The sequence below is a fragment of the Crinia signifera genome, chromosome 1, assembly GCF_055691185.1.
Source record: "Crinia signifera chromosome 1, ASM5569118v1, whole genome shotgun sequence".
Lineage (NCBI taxonomy): Eukaryota > Metazoa > Chordata > Amphibia > Anura > Myobatrachidae > Crinia > Crinia signifera.
The window spans coordinates 339,132,244-339,148,668 of NC_139217.1; the positions used below are offsets into that span (position 1 = coordinate 339,132,244).

The window sequence follows — 16,425 nt, forward strand, 5'->3', positions numbered from 1 at the left end:
GTTGACTATATCGTCAACATCAGAAAGGAAATCGGACCGTGTGTACACAGCATTAGCCTGCAGTTGCAATTCAAACACAGTTGAAGTGTGACCACGTGCATACAGATTATAGAAAATCGCGATCTGTGATTTTTGACAACCTGTGGCTTAAACTGCATGGGGCCCTATAATCCTACAAAATCCCTGACTTGAGCGTAACCAGAATTATTGATGTGGTTCTGAAGGCAAAGGTTGGTCACACCAAACATTGATTTTTAGATTTCTCTTCTCTTCATTCACTTTGCATTTTGTTAATTGATCAATTTAAATTATTAATGCTTCAAATTTTTTAAAGCATTCTTAAATTTCCAGAATTTATTTTAAAAAGCCTGCTTTTTGCACAGTATTGTATATGAAAAAATCAAATCATTACCCCTTTTATGCCCATCAGACCACCTCACATGCCCTTCTGCCCTCCCTACATGCAACGTCACATGGCCTTAAACAACCTCTTAGACTACCCACATGCCCCTTCAATGCCCCCAGTACATCCACATGCCTCTTCTTTACCTCAGTATACCCTACATATCTCTTCAATACCCATCAGACCACACTACATGCCTCTTAAAAAGACATCACACAACCCCACATTATAAGTGGGCAAACCTGTATTCAGATCTAATTGCATCAGTGATTCTAAGGGGTACCGAGTCTCAGGAGCAGTACCTGCTCCAAGCACACCTTGGGGCTTTCGCTTCCTGGGAGCGCAAAGAGGCCCCTCGCGGGATCACTGCACTCGCCATGATGTGGGCAAACACGTTCACCACATGGTTCTATTCCACCTCTATGGGGGTTGTGGATGCCCACAAGGAAGAATAGACCCTGTGTGCCAGGATTTCGGCGTCGGGAATATGTCAGCATATTAACTGCATACCCTTCAAACTTGTGGATTTGAAATATTATTCTGCGTTATCAGTGTATAATGAAGCAATTTGTGTTACCATTCCCCATCTACTTGGCGCAATGTCCTAATAATCACAATAACTTTCCTTTGCTACTTGTACACACAACCCAAAAGGTTGCATAAGAGAATCATGTGCCAAAACGAAGAATAAAAAAAATAAAAACACTTCAGTATTCTTAGTACAGCTGAAATACTTCATCGAGCAGTTACATTTGTTTTGCCAAGTTAAATATTTTGAGAAATGGTGTAGCAGTTAATTTCTAAAACCAGACACAATGTGCACTTGTACTGATGCCCGCTACCTTTCTGGGCCAGACTAAATAAAAGGGGTTTCATGAAAGGGACCTTCCCAGTCTTAACAGCCAAAATGTTTAACCCTTTAAAAATTAAAGTAACACATTGAAATTTCACAATAAGAATTTTTATTAATAAGGAGCTTGGACACAAACAAGTATATAATAACGTCAAGCTAACTCCAGAATCTGGACGCCAATGTTTTTACATCCTGTGGCTGTAATTGGCCCATACAACAAAGTGGCTTCTGCAATAATCAATTGCTGTGGCTGATAAATACATCGTTCTACAGTGAATAAGGAATTATGGGGCCTAGAAAGGTAGTGATTTATGGGCATTTTCTAAGCGATCTCACTTCGTAAGTACTGCAAGGTGCATGATCTCAAGCGGAGGAAGAGTGGTGGTGCCCGTATGGCCAATCAAAGCTGCTTTTTCAACAGCCAATAAAAGCTGCTCTCAGATTCCTCACACTTGTTAGCAGGGCAGACCAAGGAAGCAGTGTGAATGGGTCAGACCCAGGAATTTACTGGTTCTAAGGTGCAATATGAATGGTAGGGCGGAGTGAAAAAACTGAAATTGAGAAATTCAAAATCGGCTAGTGTGGGAAAGTTGTGACTTGACCTGAATAAGAAACGTGCAAAAGCATTTTGATCTGAGTCAACATCTTCTGTTCTGGCAAGAGGCCTAAAGTTTCACTTTTTAGGTGAAAATGACGAAACCTATGAAGATGCTCCAATCTAGTTATAATTATGTCAGGATGTCTTAGAGTGGTTCATTAATATACTTTAGCATAGTAAAAAACAGTACGAGCTTGTCCTAGTGCAAAGTGATTGACTGGCGGGAGAAAAAATCCCTAATAATTGACCCATTTTCATGGTCACAATTTGAATATTGTGTGTTTTCTCCTGAACGTGTTTATAATAGAAGAAGCACAAATACTCTAAATGGAATTTCGGTGACACTGTGTGAAATATAACACTGCATAATGGCCCTTAATCAGACCTGATCGCAGTACAAATTTGTTCTCAAATTGGGCAAAACAAATGCTGCATTGCAGGTGGGGCAGATGTAACGTGCTGAGAGAGTTAAATTTGGGTGGGGTGTGTTGAAACTGAAATCTAAATTGCAGTGTAAAAATAATGCAGCAGGTATTTACCCTGCACAGAAACAAAATAACTCAACACAAATCTAAAGGTGGCCATACATCTACAGATTGTCAGATCTGGCTGGTTGGAACAAATATCTGGTAATATCTGAATGACAGTTTTTGGCAGTTTTCCAGCATTTCAAAGCAAAGTGCTCTCATCCATTACCAGTATTTTGTTCCAAACAGACAGATCGGACAATAAATCTGTAGATGTATGGCCGCATTAACTCCCTCTGCACATGTTACATCTGCCCCACCTGCAGCTGCATTACAGCATATAATTATGCCAAAGATAAGCCAATATATTAACAGTTAAATACATTAAAGTGCATTATGCTGTAATAAGTATTGCTGATCAATCCTGCCTAGCAGGGCTGTCTTTTTGTATGGGCTTAATGGGCACTTGCCCAGGGGCCCCAGGTGTATGTTGATAGCTGAGGATCCCCTTTTTCCAGGGATACCAGAATTTTGAAAATCGGCCCTGGGGAACTGCAGATATCCAACTTCAAAGCAGCAGTCCACATCCGACCTGTTAAATACAATTTCCAGTCATATTTCTCAGGTTCTCTCTGACACTAGCGGCTTGTCTCTATCATGCCCAGAACCAGAGATATCAGCCTTCAAGCAGCCGGTCCCTGCTCCAGCTCCAAACGTCTGGTGTAGTTTTATATTTTTGTCAATGGATTGCTCTGGCTCCTGATCTCTGATACCCAAGTTTCCAGCACCTCCTAAAAGTTGGGACTCTAGGTTTTTATACTAGGCTAAGAAATCTATTTCCAGATAATGGCGATATCTGCAGTCAAACAAGCTGCCCTTTCACCGGAAAATGACGAATATTAAGCCCACTCCATTACCCCCTGTGTATAAAACCCCCCCTACCTCCCTGGAAGTCATTTACAAGGGACCCTTCATACAGCTCAGTGCCCCCTTCCACACGTTAGTGTTCACCCTCCCACCACCTGTGCAGTAAAGGAGTAAATAGCAGAAGTTACTGTTCTAGGTCCTACATGTTGAATGGAAGATAGAGCACCCCCTGCCACCCGTGGGACATCAAAGCTGCTGCTGATACCACCCCCCACCCCTAGGAGGGGAGAATGGGTAAGGGCCCCAGTGCATTGCTTTGCCCAGGTGCCCACACTGCTGTTAAGACGGCCCTGCTGCCTAGAAATGAACACAGGGATTGGCATATATGTACTGCTGGACACCACTCATAGAATGATTAACCTGTTATTTTTTAATCAATGTTCTTGTTTTTTTTTCCCCCTAAACATTAGATGTAATTGTTTATTTATTTATTTACAGTTTCTTATATAGCTCAGCAGATTCTGTTGCGCTTTACAATAGTAGACAGTGATAAGTTTAAACGAGGGCTGAATAAGCCCAAGTGCAGTTAAGAGCCTGTGAATTGGGCTGTGTAAATAAAGTTCAGTGATAGTGACAGGGCATAGAAGGAGGGGTTAACCCAGGGCGGGAAGCCCCCACCAATGGGGGGCAAAGGGGGTTGCACCCCAGGTCAAGGGTATATAGGTTAGGGCAGCAAGGGTATGCGCCCTCTTTGATTCTTTGATCCCCACCCTCCCTTCCCTTCCTTCTAAAGGCTTTGCCTCACAAAAATTTGAATCAATTGGCTATTATAAGTTTAAAATTGGCGGGACAGCACCCTCGACCAGGATTCTAGAAGGGCGTCAGGTGGTCCCTGCGTGGTATTACCCCTCTCCTTGCCAGGAGGGCGGACGGGCCTCGACTCAGCGCGGTGGGGCGACGAACATTTAGGCGGATATGTTCGCGTCAGGCCTTAGAGGCGGGGGGATGTCCACGCAGGGCGGGCTGTGCCTTTGGTAAGGGGTGTGTAGGAATTTGGGAACGACCTGGTCGTTGCCCGGGGCAACACCCCTGAACGGTCTCTGGTCTCAGGTGCCTGGTCTTTGCCATCCCCTTTATCGGGGGTCATACCACTTCTTAAATAAATAAGTATGACAGTTTAATCTAAGCTTTTGGTGTCGCGTCTTTATTTTAGATAAGTGTCTACGTGTGAAGTTATTTCTAGGCCGTTATGTAGTTATTAGAGTACAAGCAACATATTCACTAGGCTACTTAAACAAACTGGGTAATGACAGACAGACTTGGGGGTTAGAGGGCCCTGCTGCAAGCTTACAATTTATTACATCATAATACACTTCAACGTATTTAACAGTTAATATATTGGCTTATCTTTGGCATAATGATATGCTGTAATGCAGCCCATTCATGTTCCCAGCATAGGGGATGCAACACTGTTTTTCTGTCAATAAACAGAAGTGATATGTAAAATGATACATTAGACAGTTTACACTTACTTGTAATACTTATTGTAACAGTTACTGTTTTTCAATAACAGACTGCAACAGTTATTTCTTATTTATATACACAGGATTGTCTATCTTTGTATATGCACTGCAAAGAGAGCAGCATAAATCCAATTTCATGTATTTCAGTGACACTGTGTGAAATATAACACTGCATAATGGCCCTTAATCAGACCTGATCGCAGTACAAATTTGTTCTTAAAATGGGCAAAAAAATGCTGCACTGCAGGTGAGGCAGATGTAACATGTGCAGAGAGATTTAAGGTGACCATACATCTACAGATTTATTGTCCGATCTGTCTGGTTGGAACAAAATCCTGGTAAAAGATGAGAGCAAATGACAGTTGACCATTTGCTTTGAAATGCTGAAAAACTGTCATTCAGATATTACCAGCTGTTTGTTCCAACCGGCCCAATCTGACAATCGATCTGTAGATGTATGGCCACCTTTAGATTTGTGTGAGTTATTTTGTTTCTGTGCAAGGTAAATACCTGCTGCATTATTTTTACACTGTAATTTAGATTTCAGTTTCAACACACCCCACCCAAATTTAACTCTCTCAGCACGTTACATCTGCCCCACCTGCAATGCAGCATTTGTTTTGTCCATTTTGAGAACAAATTTGTACTGGGATCAGGTCGGATTAAGGGCTATTATGCAGTGTTAGATTTCACACAGTGTCACCGAAATTCCATTTAGAGTATTTGTGCTTCTTCTATTATAAACACGTTCAGGAGAAAACACACAATATTCACAATTGTGACCATGAAAATGGGTCAATTATTAGGGATTTTTTCTCCCACCAAAGTCAGTCACTTTGCACTAGGACAATCTCGTACTCTCTTTTACTATGCTAAAGTATATTAATGAACCACTCTAAGACATCCTGACATAATTTTAACTAGATCGGAGCATCTTCATAGTTTTCGTCATTTTCACCAAAAAAGTGAAACTTCAGGCCTCTTGCCAGAACAGAAGATGTTGACTCAGATCAAAATGCTTTTGCACGTTTCTTATTCAAGTCAAGTCACAACTTTTCCACACTAGCCGATTTTGAATTTCTCAATTTCAGTTTTTTCACTCCGCCCTAATGAATGGGTCTGTGAGCGGAGATGATCTGTGCCCCGCCAAAAACCCGGGAAAAAAACTTGGATTTTGCAGGGGCGGCAATGAGAATATGGTATAAAAAAAAACATCCTGCACTGCAACCGACCTTTCAGAAACATAAATTTTGGGGCCCTCCACCAGTAGATAACTGCGGTTGGGCTATTATCAGCGGTCTGTTTATGCAGCTATATTGGGACCGACTCGCCGATGATTGGTATACCGACATCGGAATCCCAACTGGGGGTGTGAGGGGAGGCAAAAAAGCCCCTTACTTCGCTCAACAAAGGTTGTAGTCTACAACAGTCCTTGTTGGTCAGGATCACGACTCTTGGGTAGTTGAAGAGTCGGGATTTCGGCAATGGTATGCTGAGCATGTGCCATGTCTGTCTGGCAGAAGCAGAGGGGATTTGCTGAGTGACTGATGTGCCTCACAACTGTTTTGGGGTCAGATTTGAGGCTGTAACTGATTCTGTATGTACATACAATGTCCGGCCATGCTACGCAGCTCAGAACATCGATTTACGACTGATCTTTTAATGCAGCTGCCACACCTCCCTGCAACGCCAGCCGCTATGTACGCACCTATGGGCTGCTGTGAATATAAGCTATAGGTCAGCGGATCTCACAGGCAGCAGCTCCGTATTGCGGTCACTCCGATCTCCCGGTTTCCCAGCCGCCGCCTCCTCCTCCTCAGGTAAATGACCGACAGTAACCCGAGCTCCGGTAACCTGCCGGCACGTCATCTGATTCGATGGGGGACGGCCAATCAGTCCTCTCTACCGCCCTTTTACTTTGACATCGTACATCAGCTATGGGGGGGGATTCTAGTACACGCATGCCATTTAAATAAATACATAGGTGGGAAATTTGCATTTAACCCCTTCACGACATTTGACGTACATTTACGTCATGGTCGGGATGTACTTCCCGACACATGGCATAAATGTACGTCATGACTTGTAACTGTCACCGCGTCTAGAGACGCGGTGACAGAGGGACGATGTCTGCTGTCCCTGACAGCAGACATCTTCCCTCATTGCCCAGGGGGGGCAGCGATGCCCCCCGCCATGGGCGATCGCTGCGATTGGCTGTTCAAACGTGAACAGCCAAAAGCAGCGTTTACTGTGTGATGTGTAAAATTTAGACTCTGCTGCCCCCTAGCGTCCAAAAAAAATAAAAGAAAGTTGAAATAATGGATGTAATAATAAAGTTTAGATATGGTCTATGTTAGTTATTAACTATTTTGAGTGGTATGATTATTTGTCTCACAAGCAGAAAATTTTACATTTTGCAAATAGCAAAATGTTCAATTTTTTTACGACATTTTGGTATTTTTCACAAAAAAAAAAAAAACTGTATCGACCAAAATTTACCACTAATTTAAAGTACAATGTGTCACGAGAAAACAATCTCAAAATCACTGGGATAAGTAAAAGCAAAAAAAAGTTATCCCCACTTAAGTGATACATGTCAGATTTGAAAAAAAGGGCTCTGTCAGGAAGGCAAAAACATGCTGCGTCGGTAAGGGGTTAAATAAATATACATTGTTGGCAGTGGGCATATAAATATATAAACATTGGTGGGCAATGTTGGCGGTAACGTATACATTGCTGGTCTGTGCCAGCAATGCATAAATTAGCGCCAACACTGCCCACCAATGTATATTTCGTTATTGCGCAGGCCAGCAATGTATCCATTACCGCCAACACTGCACACCAATGTTCATATATTTAAATGCCCACTACCACCAATGTATATATGGAACCCTTGGAATTCAAACCCAGCCCATTTATGATTAAAGATTTTCAGCAGTCTTTCACCTCCTGAAAATCTCTTGCTCTTTGGAGAAAATAGCTCAGTGTGTACGCACTTCTTTGGTGACATATATAGCTATCACAGATTTTGGCAAAGTCTTTTGAGCATACCTCCCAACTTCGGCAGTCAAGCAGGCGGGACGCTGCTGCTGCGCGCGGGAGGCGAGCCGAAATTTTCAGGGGCGTGGCCTAATTTGGGGGCATGGCCTATACTCGCGGCTACCCCGCGAGGCCACGCCCCCATTTTTCCGCTATGGGGGCATGACCCAGAGGCTCTGTGAGCCTCTAGCCATGCCCCCAGCCCCCTGGCTGCGGGAATAGACGCTGTGCGCATGCGCACAGCGTTTATTCCCCGCTGCTTAGCAGCTGACAGGGGGGACTCCCAACAGCCCCCCACACCGCGGGACACTGCCGCCCGTGGGTGGGACATGCCCTGACAATCGGGACTGTTGGGAGGTTTGCTTTTGAGATGAAAATCGTGGTGTGTATGGAACTTAAATCCTATTGTCTGTGAAGGGTACGATGCACCTTTGCGGTGGCGTTTCATCACTTGCAAACGTACCAGCACTCGCACGGTCTGAAATCAGTCCAACTGCGCACAAAGTTTCTCAGCGCCCTATGTGGTGTAACCACTTTTGTGTGAATACGGGGCGTGGTAAAGTGTGCCCACTGCCGCAATGACTCGCACCTGCAAGATCGCAGATAATAGGATTGACCCCATAGTTTTGTAATTGTCAAATTGAAGTCCAGATCACAACATCATGAAGACACTGAGGCCCAGGACAATATATGTGGCTAATTAATTAGTGGCAAATATTAAATGATAAATGGGAACCACTGTTTGATGGCCCTCATGTACATAAATGTATGCACTCAAACATTAATGAACTGAAACATAAGGCAATCTGTGACACTAAAATCCACTTGGGATCACCTGGATTTATACCCAGAGCAGAGCCATGCAGACAGGATGTGATGGGGCCAGCAAGCTGAGCAGTGACAGGCAAGCAGCCTGGGGGGTAGCGATACACTTGGGCGCCCAGTGCAGGGGCCACAGTGAGACTGTAATGTAGCCATACGTGCGATCATTAACATTCAGCAGACAGATGGATATCCCTGCTCCATGCCATCTCTATAGTGACAGATACAGGAGATTGTGCTCCATCAGCCCCCTGATTGGGGTCTCCTGCTGCGGCCTATGCAGCCTGCACCTACCCCCACTCTTTCCTGCGCCGCTGCCGGGGGGAGGACCATGATGGGATTTCTCACCTCGCTGTTGCTGGCCGAGGAGGCGGCGCTGGGGGTCGGGGATCGCTGTAGGGTCACCAGAGCCATCGCTGTCGGATTTCCGGTAACCGGCAGCCGGTGTCGGGCTCACAGGGTGCAATCGGGACTCACAGCCAAGTGCGGCCAGCACCTGATCTAGTATCGGCCGGTTCCGGCCAGTGCATGTCACGGGGAGCACCGGGATTCTGTATCCGCTAATCCGTGCCGTGCCACCATATCCCACGCAGGAGTGCGCCGTACCACCATATCCCACGCAGGAATGCGCCTGTGCCGCACAGTACAGCGGCTGTGATTGCGCCGGGCGCGCTGCCTGGCGTGTGCTGGTCGCCGACGCTGCCTGACCCAGGGCTGCTGATGTTCGATCTCCGCGGTGATCCCTGTTGATCCCGGGCTCCTCCTACTGGGGAGGTGGTACGTGAAACGGACAAGTGCTGGAGGCACCAGGCAGAGACAACAGGACCAAAGGCATGATCAGCATCATCACCTTATCTAGAAATGGTGGCCAAGCTGGCCCCAAGCCTCCTGTGGCACGATCCTCCTATTCCCTTTCCCCTATCCTCCTTCCCATTACCCTATAATCCTATTTAATCCTCCTCCTCACACTGTCCTATTATTCTACCATCTCATATACTCTTTTTCCACTATACACTAATATTTCACTATATTATCCCGCTATCGGAGGCGTAGCGCATAGCCATTGTCTCAATTATGCCAGAGAGGAAGTGTGTCCAGCATATAGGATTTGATTCGAGGGAAATACTATAAATATAAACATTAGGGGTTGTATCAAATGGGGCATGGAGGGCTAAATACATTTGAAACCCACTAATACCACTTTCACACTGCCTAAACGTTTTAAAAACCGGTATTCTGAAACAGTATTTAAAACGGGTCTGAGCCTTCACACTGCAGTAGATTACCGTTTTAAATACCATTCACATCAGTCAACCCGTTTAATCATGCGATGCAATGCGATTTTCCTATGTAATGTATTCAGTGCTCTTTTATTTAGAATGTATAGGGTGTACAATGCCATTAGGTATACAATAATGACATACAATGAGGTTTTAGGCACCCCCCCCCACACACACTATCCACGCCACCCCGAAGCGTGGCGAGCGCAGCGGAACGCGTCCTCCGACATTTTCATATCCCTACTATCCACTTCGGCGTGGAGTTGATTTTATATATAGTGTGGCGAGCCCCGAGAGGGGATGCGGAATACATGTAAAGTAATCCGCTGCGCTCGCCACGCTTCGGGCTCGCTGCGCTCGCCACACTATATAAAATCAAATCACTATATATATAAGCCTCCTGCTCCTGTAACTCCAGCCCCAACTCTCTGTCCTATTGCAATGTATCTATCCAGCCTCTTTTCTCTTCTATCACTTATCAGTCCAGCCTTCAGTCCCCTCCCTCCCGCCTCATGTTAATTCCTCATGTCACTCTAGCCCTATGCCGCTGACAATCCAGCCTTCTGCCCTCTTTTACTCCATCCTCCATTGTCACCGCAAGAGCTAAACACTTCCTGGCTCTCTCCAATTTACCTACTCTTCACACACCCCACCCCCCCCCCCCCCCCCCCCCAGACCGGCACAAAGCGATGAAGAAATGAAGTGGTTTATTCCATAAGAAGAAATAACAGTAATAGCAGCTGTCCCAACAGCTGTTTCAACTGGACACAGCCAGTTTTCATCAGCAAACTGGCTCATTTTCCATTTTTTTGCATACTCATCTAGTTTATTTAGATTGAAGCGTAGCTACATTCATGTCTGTTCCAATTAGCCTGCTCAGTTTTTTTTTTGTTTTTTTTTTTATAATAAAACTTTTTATTAAGGATTGAGCATGTTTTCATCACAATTTACAGTTATGGTGAAACTTGAAAATAACAGTCCTCATATTGTGTATATACAGAAGAACACATTTTTCAATGAAGATACAAGACAATGTCATCTGAGGGCGGACACGTCCCAAACCACATCACTAATCAAACAGTGGCAATCGTATTTGCTGAAAAATCTATCAAGTTAGGTCCAGTGAGGACACGGGTCTCGTACCATTGGGTGGAACGGAAACATTTGTGGATTTGTGATTTCAGCTCATTGGATAATGAGTCAATAAAACCCTCCCATATCTGGAAAAACGTTTCCGTACGTTCTTCTTTTTGGAGGGATGATTCCACCCTCTCCATGTGGAATACATGGAATAGCTTTGCACGAAACAAGGGTATAGAAGGAGGTTCCTTATGTATCCATTGATGCAGGATACATTTGCGGGCTACCGCAGATATAATGAGCATCATTTTTTTGCTCTCCTGTAGGATTGGTATTCCCGCTGGGAAAACGCCTAGGATTGCCCACTCCGCCGTTATGGGAAGACGGTTCAGTAGAAATGTAATGGAAAATCCCTGAACTTGTTTCCAGAAACGTTTAATAGTAGGGCAGTCCCACATGAGGTGTCGGAATGTTGCGGCCGGACTATCACATTTTGGGCAGCTGTCTGTGTCCGAGATACCCATTAAATGTCGTCTATGTGGGGAGAGGTAACCATTGTGGTAGATGTTGTAAAACATCTCTCTGTACATTGAGGCTGGTAATGTTTTCCAGGAGTATAAGAAGGAGCGCAGTAGATGTTTTAGTGTGAGTTGGGGGAATATTCGTAGCCACGTGGATAGGCCCGTGTGTTTTGTAGAATGATCAATGGGTGTGTGAAGGGTCTGGTAATAAGTAGAAATGGCTTTTCTGCAAGAAGTGGGTTTGGAGAGCAGGGTGTCAAATTCGTTTGCGCGGTCTGTAGGTGATAAATGTCGGAGTACTGAGCTAGTGTAGTGTTGGGCCTGGTAGACCGCCAATGCTTGTGTGGCTGGGAGATCATATTTATCTGCCAAAACCTGTGCCGTCAGTGGAGCTGTGGCCATGTTATCAACAAGGGCCCGAACGTGTAGAATTCCCCTGGACCCTGCTCAGTTTTGTGTCATCAGCGAAGATTGAGACGTTACTGCGTATACCCACCCCAATATCATTAATTAATAAGTTAAATAAATAAGGCCCTAACACTGAACCCTGTGGCACTCCACTTAGTACATTCCTAACCATCTACAAATATTTATCCCAAGGCCCAGTTCCTTCAATTTATTTATAAACCTCTTATATGATACAGTATCAAAAGCCTTAGAAAAATCCAGGAAGACCACATGTACAGCATTTCCACTGTCTAGATTGCTGCTATTTCCATTGATGTTGGTTAAGGGGCCTATGTAATCTTATATTATTCTTTTGCTATTTATGTATTTGAAGAACTTCTTGAAATTGGTTTTTCTCTCCGTGGCTATGCGCTATTCGTTTTCCCTTTTAGCTACTTTGATAACCGCTTTAAAAGTTAATTTAATTATTTGTACTTAATGAACGCCTCATCATCTGGATTAGCCTTATACATTTTAAATGCTCTTGTCTTATTGTTTATTTCTGTCCTTACTTTTTTGTCCAACCATGGTGGCTTTTTCCTATTTTTAACCTTATTGACTTTTAGGGGGGTATCCAATGTCAGGGGCACGGCTGACGAGCAAGCTCGACAGCCGTTCCCCTGTCCCGTTCTCGCTTTGCTCGACTTGAACTTGGAGGTCGGGATTCAATGTCCCGGCCGCCGAGCGGCGAGAAAGGGGCGTGGTCGCGAGTTGAGGGCAGAAATAGACCAGCTCCGGCCGGCTTTTCTCGGCAGAACGAGCCCGACAGCTTGTGATGTCGGGCTCGTTCTGCCGAGAACCCCTGTTCAATGCTGTCGGGGAAGACAGCATTGAATAGGGCCCCGCAGCCATCTCCCCTGTCGGGAGATGGCTGCGGGAGCACGCCAAACATTGAATAACCCCCAGAGTATATATTTAGTCATTAGTGTTTCTAGCAAATGCTTAAGGCAGGCATGTCCAAACTGTGGCCCTATAGCTGTTGTGAAACTACACATCCCAGCATGCCTTGCCATAGTTTTAGCATTCTCTAATAGCAAAACTGTGGCAAGGCATGATGGGACTTGTAGTTTCACAACAGCTGGAGGGTCACAGTTTGGACATGCCTGGCTTAAGGGTTTCCCAAATTCCCTTTTCATTTTCCCCTCAAATAACACTTCCCACTCAATTTCTTTTACAGATTCCCTGAATAAGTCAAAGCTTATTTTAGACGGTCCTGAATGTTGATGTTTACAAAAAGATTTCCAATAAGACCATGTATGGTCACTGCTTCCCAGATGTTCTATTACTTTGGTATTTGAAATAAAATCTATATTATTTGTTGATACTAAATCTAATAATGCCCCTTTTCGATTCGGTGTATAAACTGATCCTTAAGTATGTTTAGTAAACCATTGCCTTTTGCTGACGTACTGGTCTAATTTGTCCAGTGGGCCGTATTCAATTACCAAAATCGTGATGTGCAGGGAATCCTGTTTAGGATTCGCTGCACGGTCGCCGTGTTCCGGAGGGCTGGAGCCCTCGTTGCCAGCCCTCGCTGACACACTATTTAATGAGGCAGGGGCTCGCTGCCCATGTCGGCGAATATTAACCTCCGGAGGACGGTGGCAGGCAGGGAGATGGAAGTCTCCCTGTCTGCCCCAGAACGTATGTGGGGGGGAGGTGGGCTCCCCGGGAGCCAGGCAGCACAAACTGCCCCCCGAGAGAGCCAGCAGGGACCGGGTATGCACTGCTCCCGATCGCGCATATGTTATGATCGGGAGCAGTGAATATATGAATATGTAATGAGCGGCTCCCGGCCCCCTGCTGGCTGTTTGTGTAAAATATATATATTTTTTTAAATTAAATATATATTCATGTGCTATAAGCACATGAATAAAAATAACATGACCCTTTACAGAATAAAATTCCTGATTGTTTTACACCAAATTTAAAAAAACAAAAACATTATTTTAAAAGTTCACATTCCACTTCACCATGAAAAGATGGCGATTGCTACACGGCGAAAATCACTTCGAAAGCAATTCACCATCTTCTCATTGAATACACTCATGGCGAATCATATTGAAAAACCACAGCGAATTGCGGAGAGTATCAGATGGCGAATTGTCCTTCATTCACGGTTCGCCGTCGGCGAAAAGTGCGCGTTGAATAGGGTGATTCACTTTCTGACACAAAAAAAATCACCTTCCAAAGTGAAAATAGCACAAATTCGCAATGAAACATGGCGAATTGGCCTCATTGAATACTGGCCAATGTGTGGAGAGTTAAAATCCCCCGTAATTAATTGATCTTCCGACTTTATGATTTGCAAAAAGACAGGAAGGAAAAAGAAGACTTCTTTTGTGGGGCACTCTTGAAATGTGTATGAAGTGATATATAATAAAACGTAACTTTTATTGAAAATTTATTTTAAGAAGAATATTGGCCGATCTGGCCACTTTTATTAAACCAAAATTTATTTTCCAGTCTTGCAGTGAGCTTTGGAATATATGAGCTATGCGCTGAGAATTTGGTTAACCAAATTCCCAGTGCATAGCTCATATACATTCGCCAAAAAAACATGCAGGCGTACCTAAGCTTTTTAGGGGGGCGTATGATGTCAGCAATAGGCCAGCTGCCAGATATGCCTATTTTCATTGCATCCAGCGAGTACGTGTAAGTCTCTGGTGACTCTGAGCTTACAATGATCTGTGCCCAGTGTAAACATCATTTGATGTGGAGCCTGTTACGATTTTGGATATGTTTTTTGGTTTTGGACATATTTGCAGGGCTGTGAATGCATGTGTAGCCATACACATCCATTTGCACAGTGATCACATTAATTCGTAAAGTGGGATTTCACTCTAGCGGTGCAGCGGTTTAGCTGAACACTGGAGTGGGAATTGCTGTGGGATCAGGTCTGAATTAACCCCATGGTGTCTGGTTCTGATCTCTCTATGGATCCTGATAAAATGCAAGCTTTATTGAAGTGGCAAGAACGTATTGATCTTTAAGGGTATTCCATATGGTAGCACCAATTACAGAACTCACTAGGAAAAAGTTATTCCTTAAGTGTGTGCACCAGTAGCTTTTAAAGCATTCTTTGCTTTGAATCATTCTTTTTTCTCCTTCTGCACCTGTACTTAAGCAGCCAGACACCCTTTATTACTCTTTCCTCCAATGCAGTATGAGATTTTATATCCCACTGTTCCACCAAAGGGAAGTTACATCATTGTAGTCTCTTTTGTGAATGTGGAGAAAAATTATACCACCAGTGATAAAGAACTCTCTCTGGAGTATTGCATATATCATCCTGTGATACTTAGTGCTGCCCTCTGCCATTACTGCAGGCTTCAACTACGCCACATACAAACCAAAGTTCCCTCCATTCCCATGGTATTGGTGAGGCCATCTTGGATTCAGTAACATGATCTTGTCCAGCCAATCACAGTCTTCCTGTCACTGACATCACAGACTCCAGCCAATCCCTGTGCAGCACTCCCTATAAGTATAGTGGGTTGAGACCTGTCATTTCGCCAGTACAATGATGTTTTCAGAGTAAGCTGAATGTCTCCACAGCTCCAGTGAAATCGTGCTGTCTCTGTGTGCACTCACCATCCTGCTGCACAGTGTGGCTTCCTTCAGCATACCTGGAGGCATTTTTCAGTTCCTGCATTCTCCTGCAGTTGAGTTCTGCATTCTCTTTCCTCAAGTCCACTCCTCAACTGTTACCATCGATTTATTCAGCCATAGTTCATTTTTCAATTAAGAAGATAGTCATCACCAATTGTCATCACCAATTGTCATCATTGATTATTCAGACATCGATTGCAAACATCAGTTGCTGAACATTAGTCCTTACCATCAACTGCTAGCTTCAGTTGCATCGCTCTCTAGCGCCCCACTCTAACATCGTTCACCAGCATTGATTCTATTGATTGTCTTCTATTGTTTGCATCTGCTGATTTTAAACTTCATTGCTGTACTTCTAGATTTCTACCCTCTAAATTACCTTCCCTTTTCCTAGTCACCTTCAGAGAGTCCACCTCGATACCAACCACCACCCATATCCATCATTGGTACCCATCATCAGGTGTACCCCACTCTGTGCTTGCAGTATTGGTACTCCAAGTCTCCTGTAGATCCCAGCATATTACCTGGCAGTGTCTTCCAAGGTACTCACCTCTTCATCCTTCATCGATGGTCATCATCGGACAACAATGATGACATCTATCCTTCAACTCCGGCTGATTCCATTTCCCACCGGTTCCATTCCGGTCAGAGACTCTACTTGGGCATCCCCGACTTCAAGACTGTTCAGTTACTACTGACTTCTTCATGTTTAGACTAAAAACTTTCTCACAGTTATTGCCTTGTCTAAAGTTACTGTTCAATAAAACTACAACTTGATTTTATTCCTGTTTCCTCCATCTTTGGTCACGCCTTTGGCCTCTGGACCAGAGGTTATCCACACATGTGGACAAAGGGGGTTATTTTGGTTCACTCTTTCTGACAAATTCCTTCTTAGATGGACAAAACCATGTGC

General features: G+C 44.3%; 1 protein-coding gene across 1 annotated transcript in view; it reads right to left on the bottom strand.

Annotated features, from left to right (window-relative positions):
• SSH1 (slingshot protein phosphatase 1) overlaps window positions 1-9,431 on the bottom strand; it is a 56,579-nt gene extending 47,148 nt beyond the window's left edge. The window contains exon 1 of the mRNA XM_083145879.1: window positions 8,921-9,431. Within this exon, the coding sequence (XP_083002005.1) occupies window positions 8,921-8,986 (66 nt within the window). The 5' untranslated portion in view covers window positions 8,987-9,431. The remainder of the gene's footprint in view (window positions 1-8,920) is intronic.
• Between the last annotated feature and the right edge of the window lie 6,994 nt (window positions 9,432-16,425).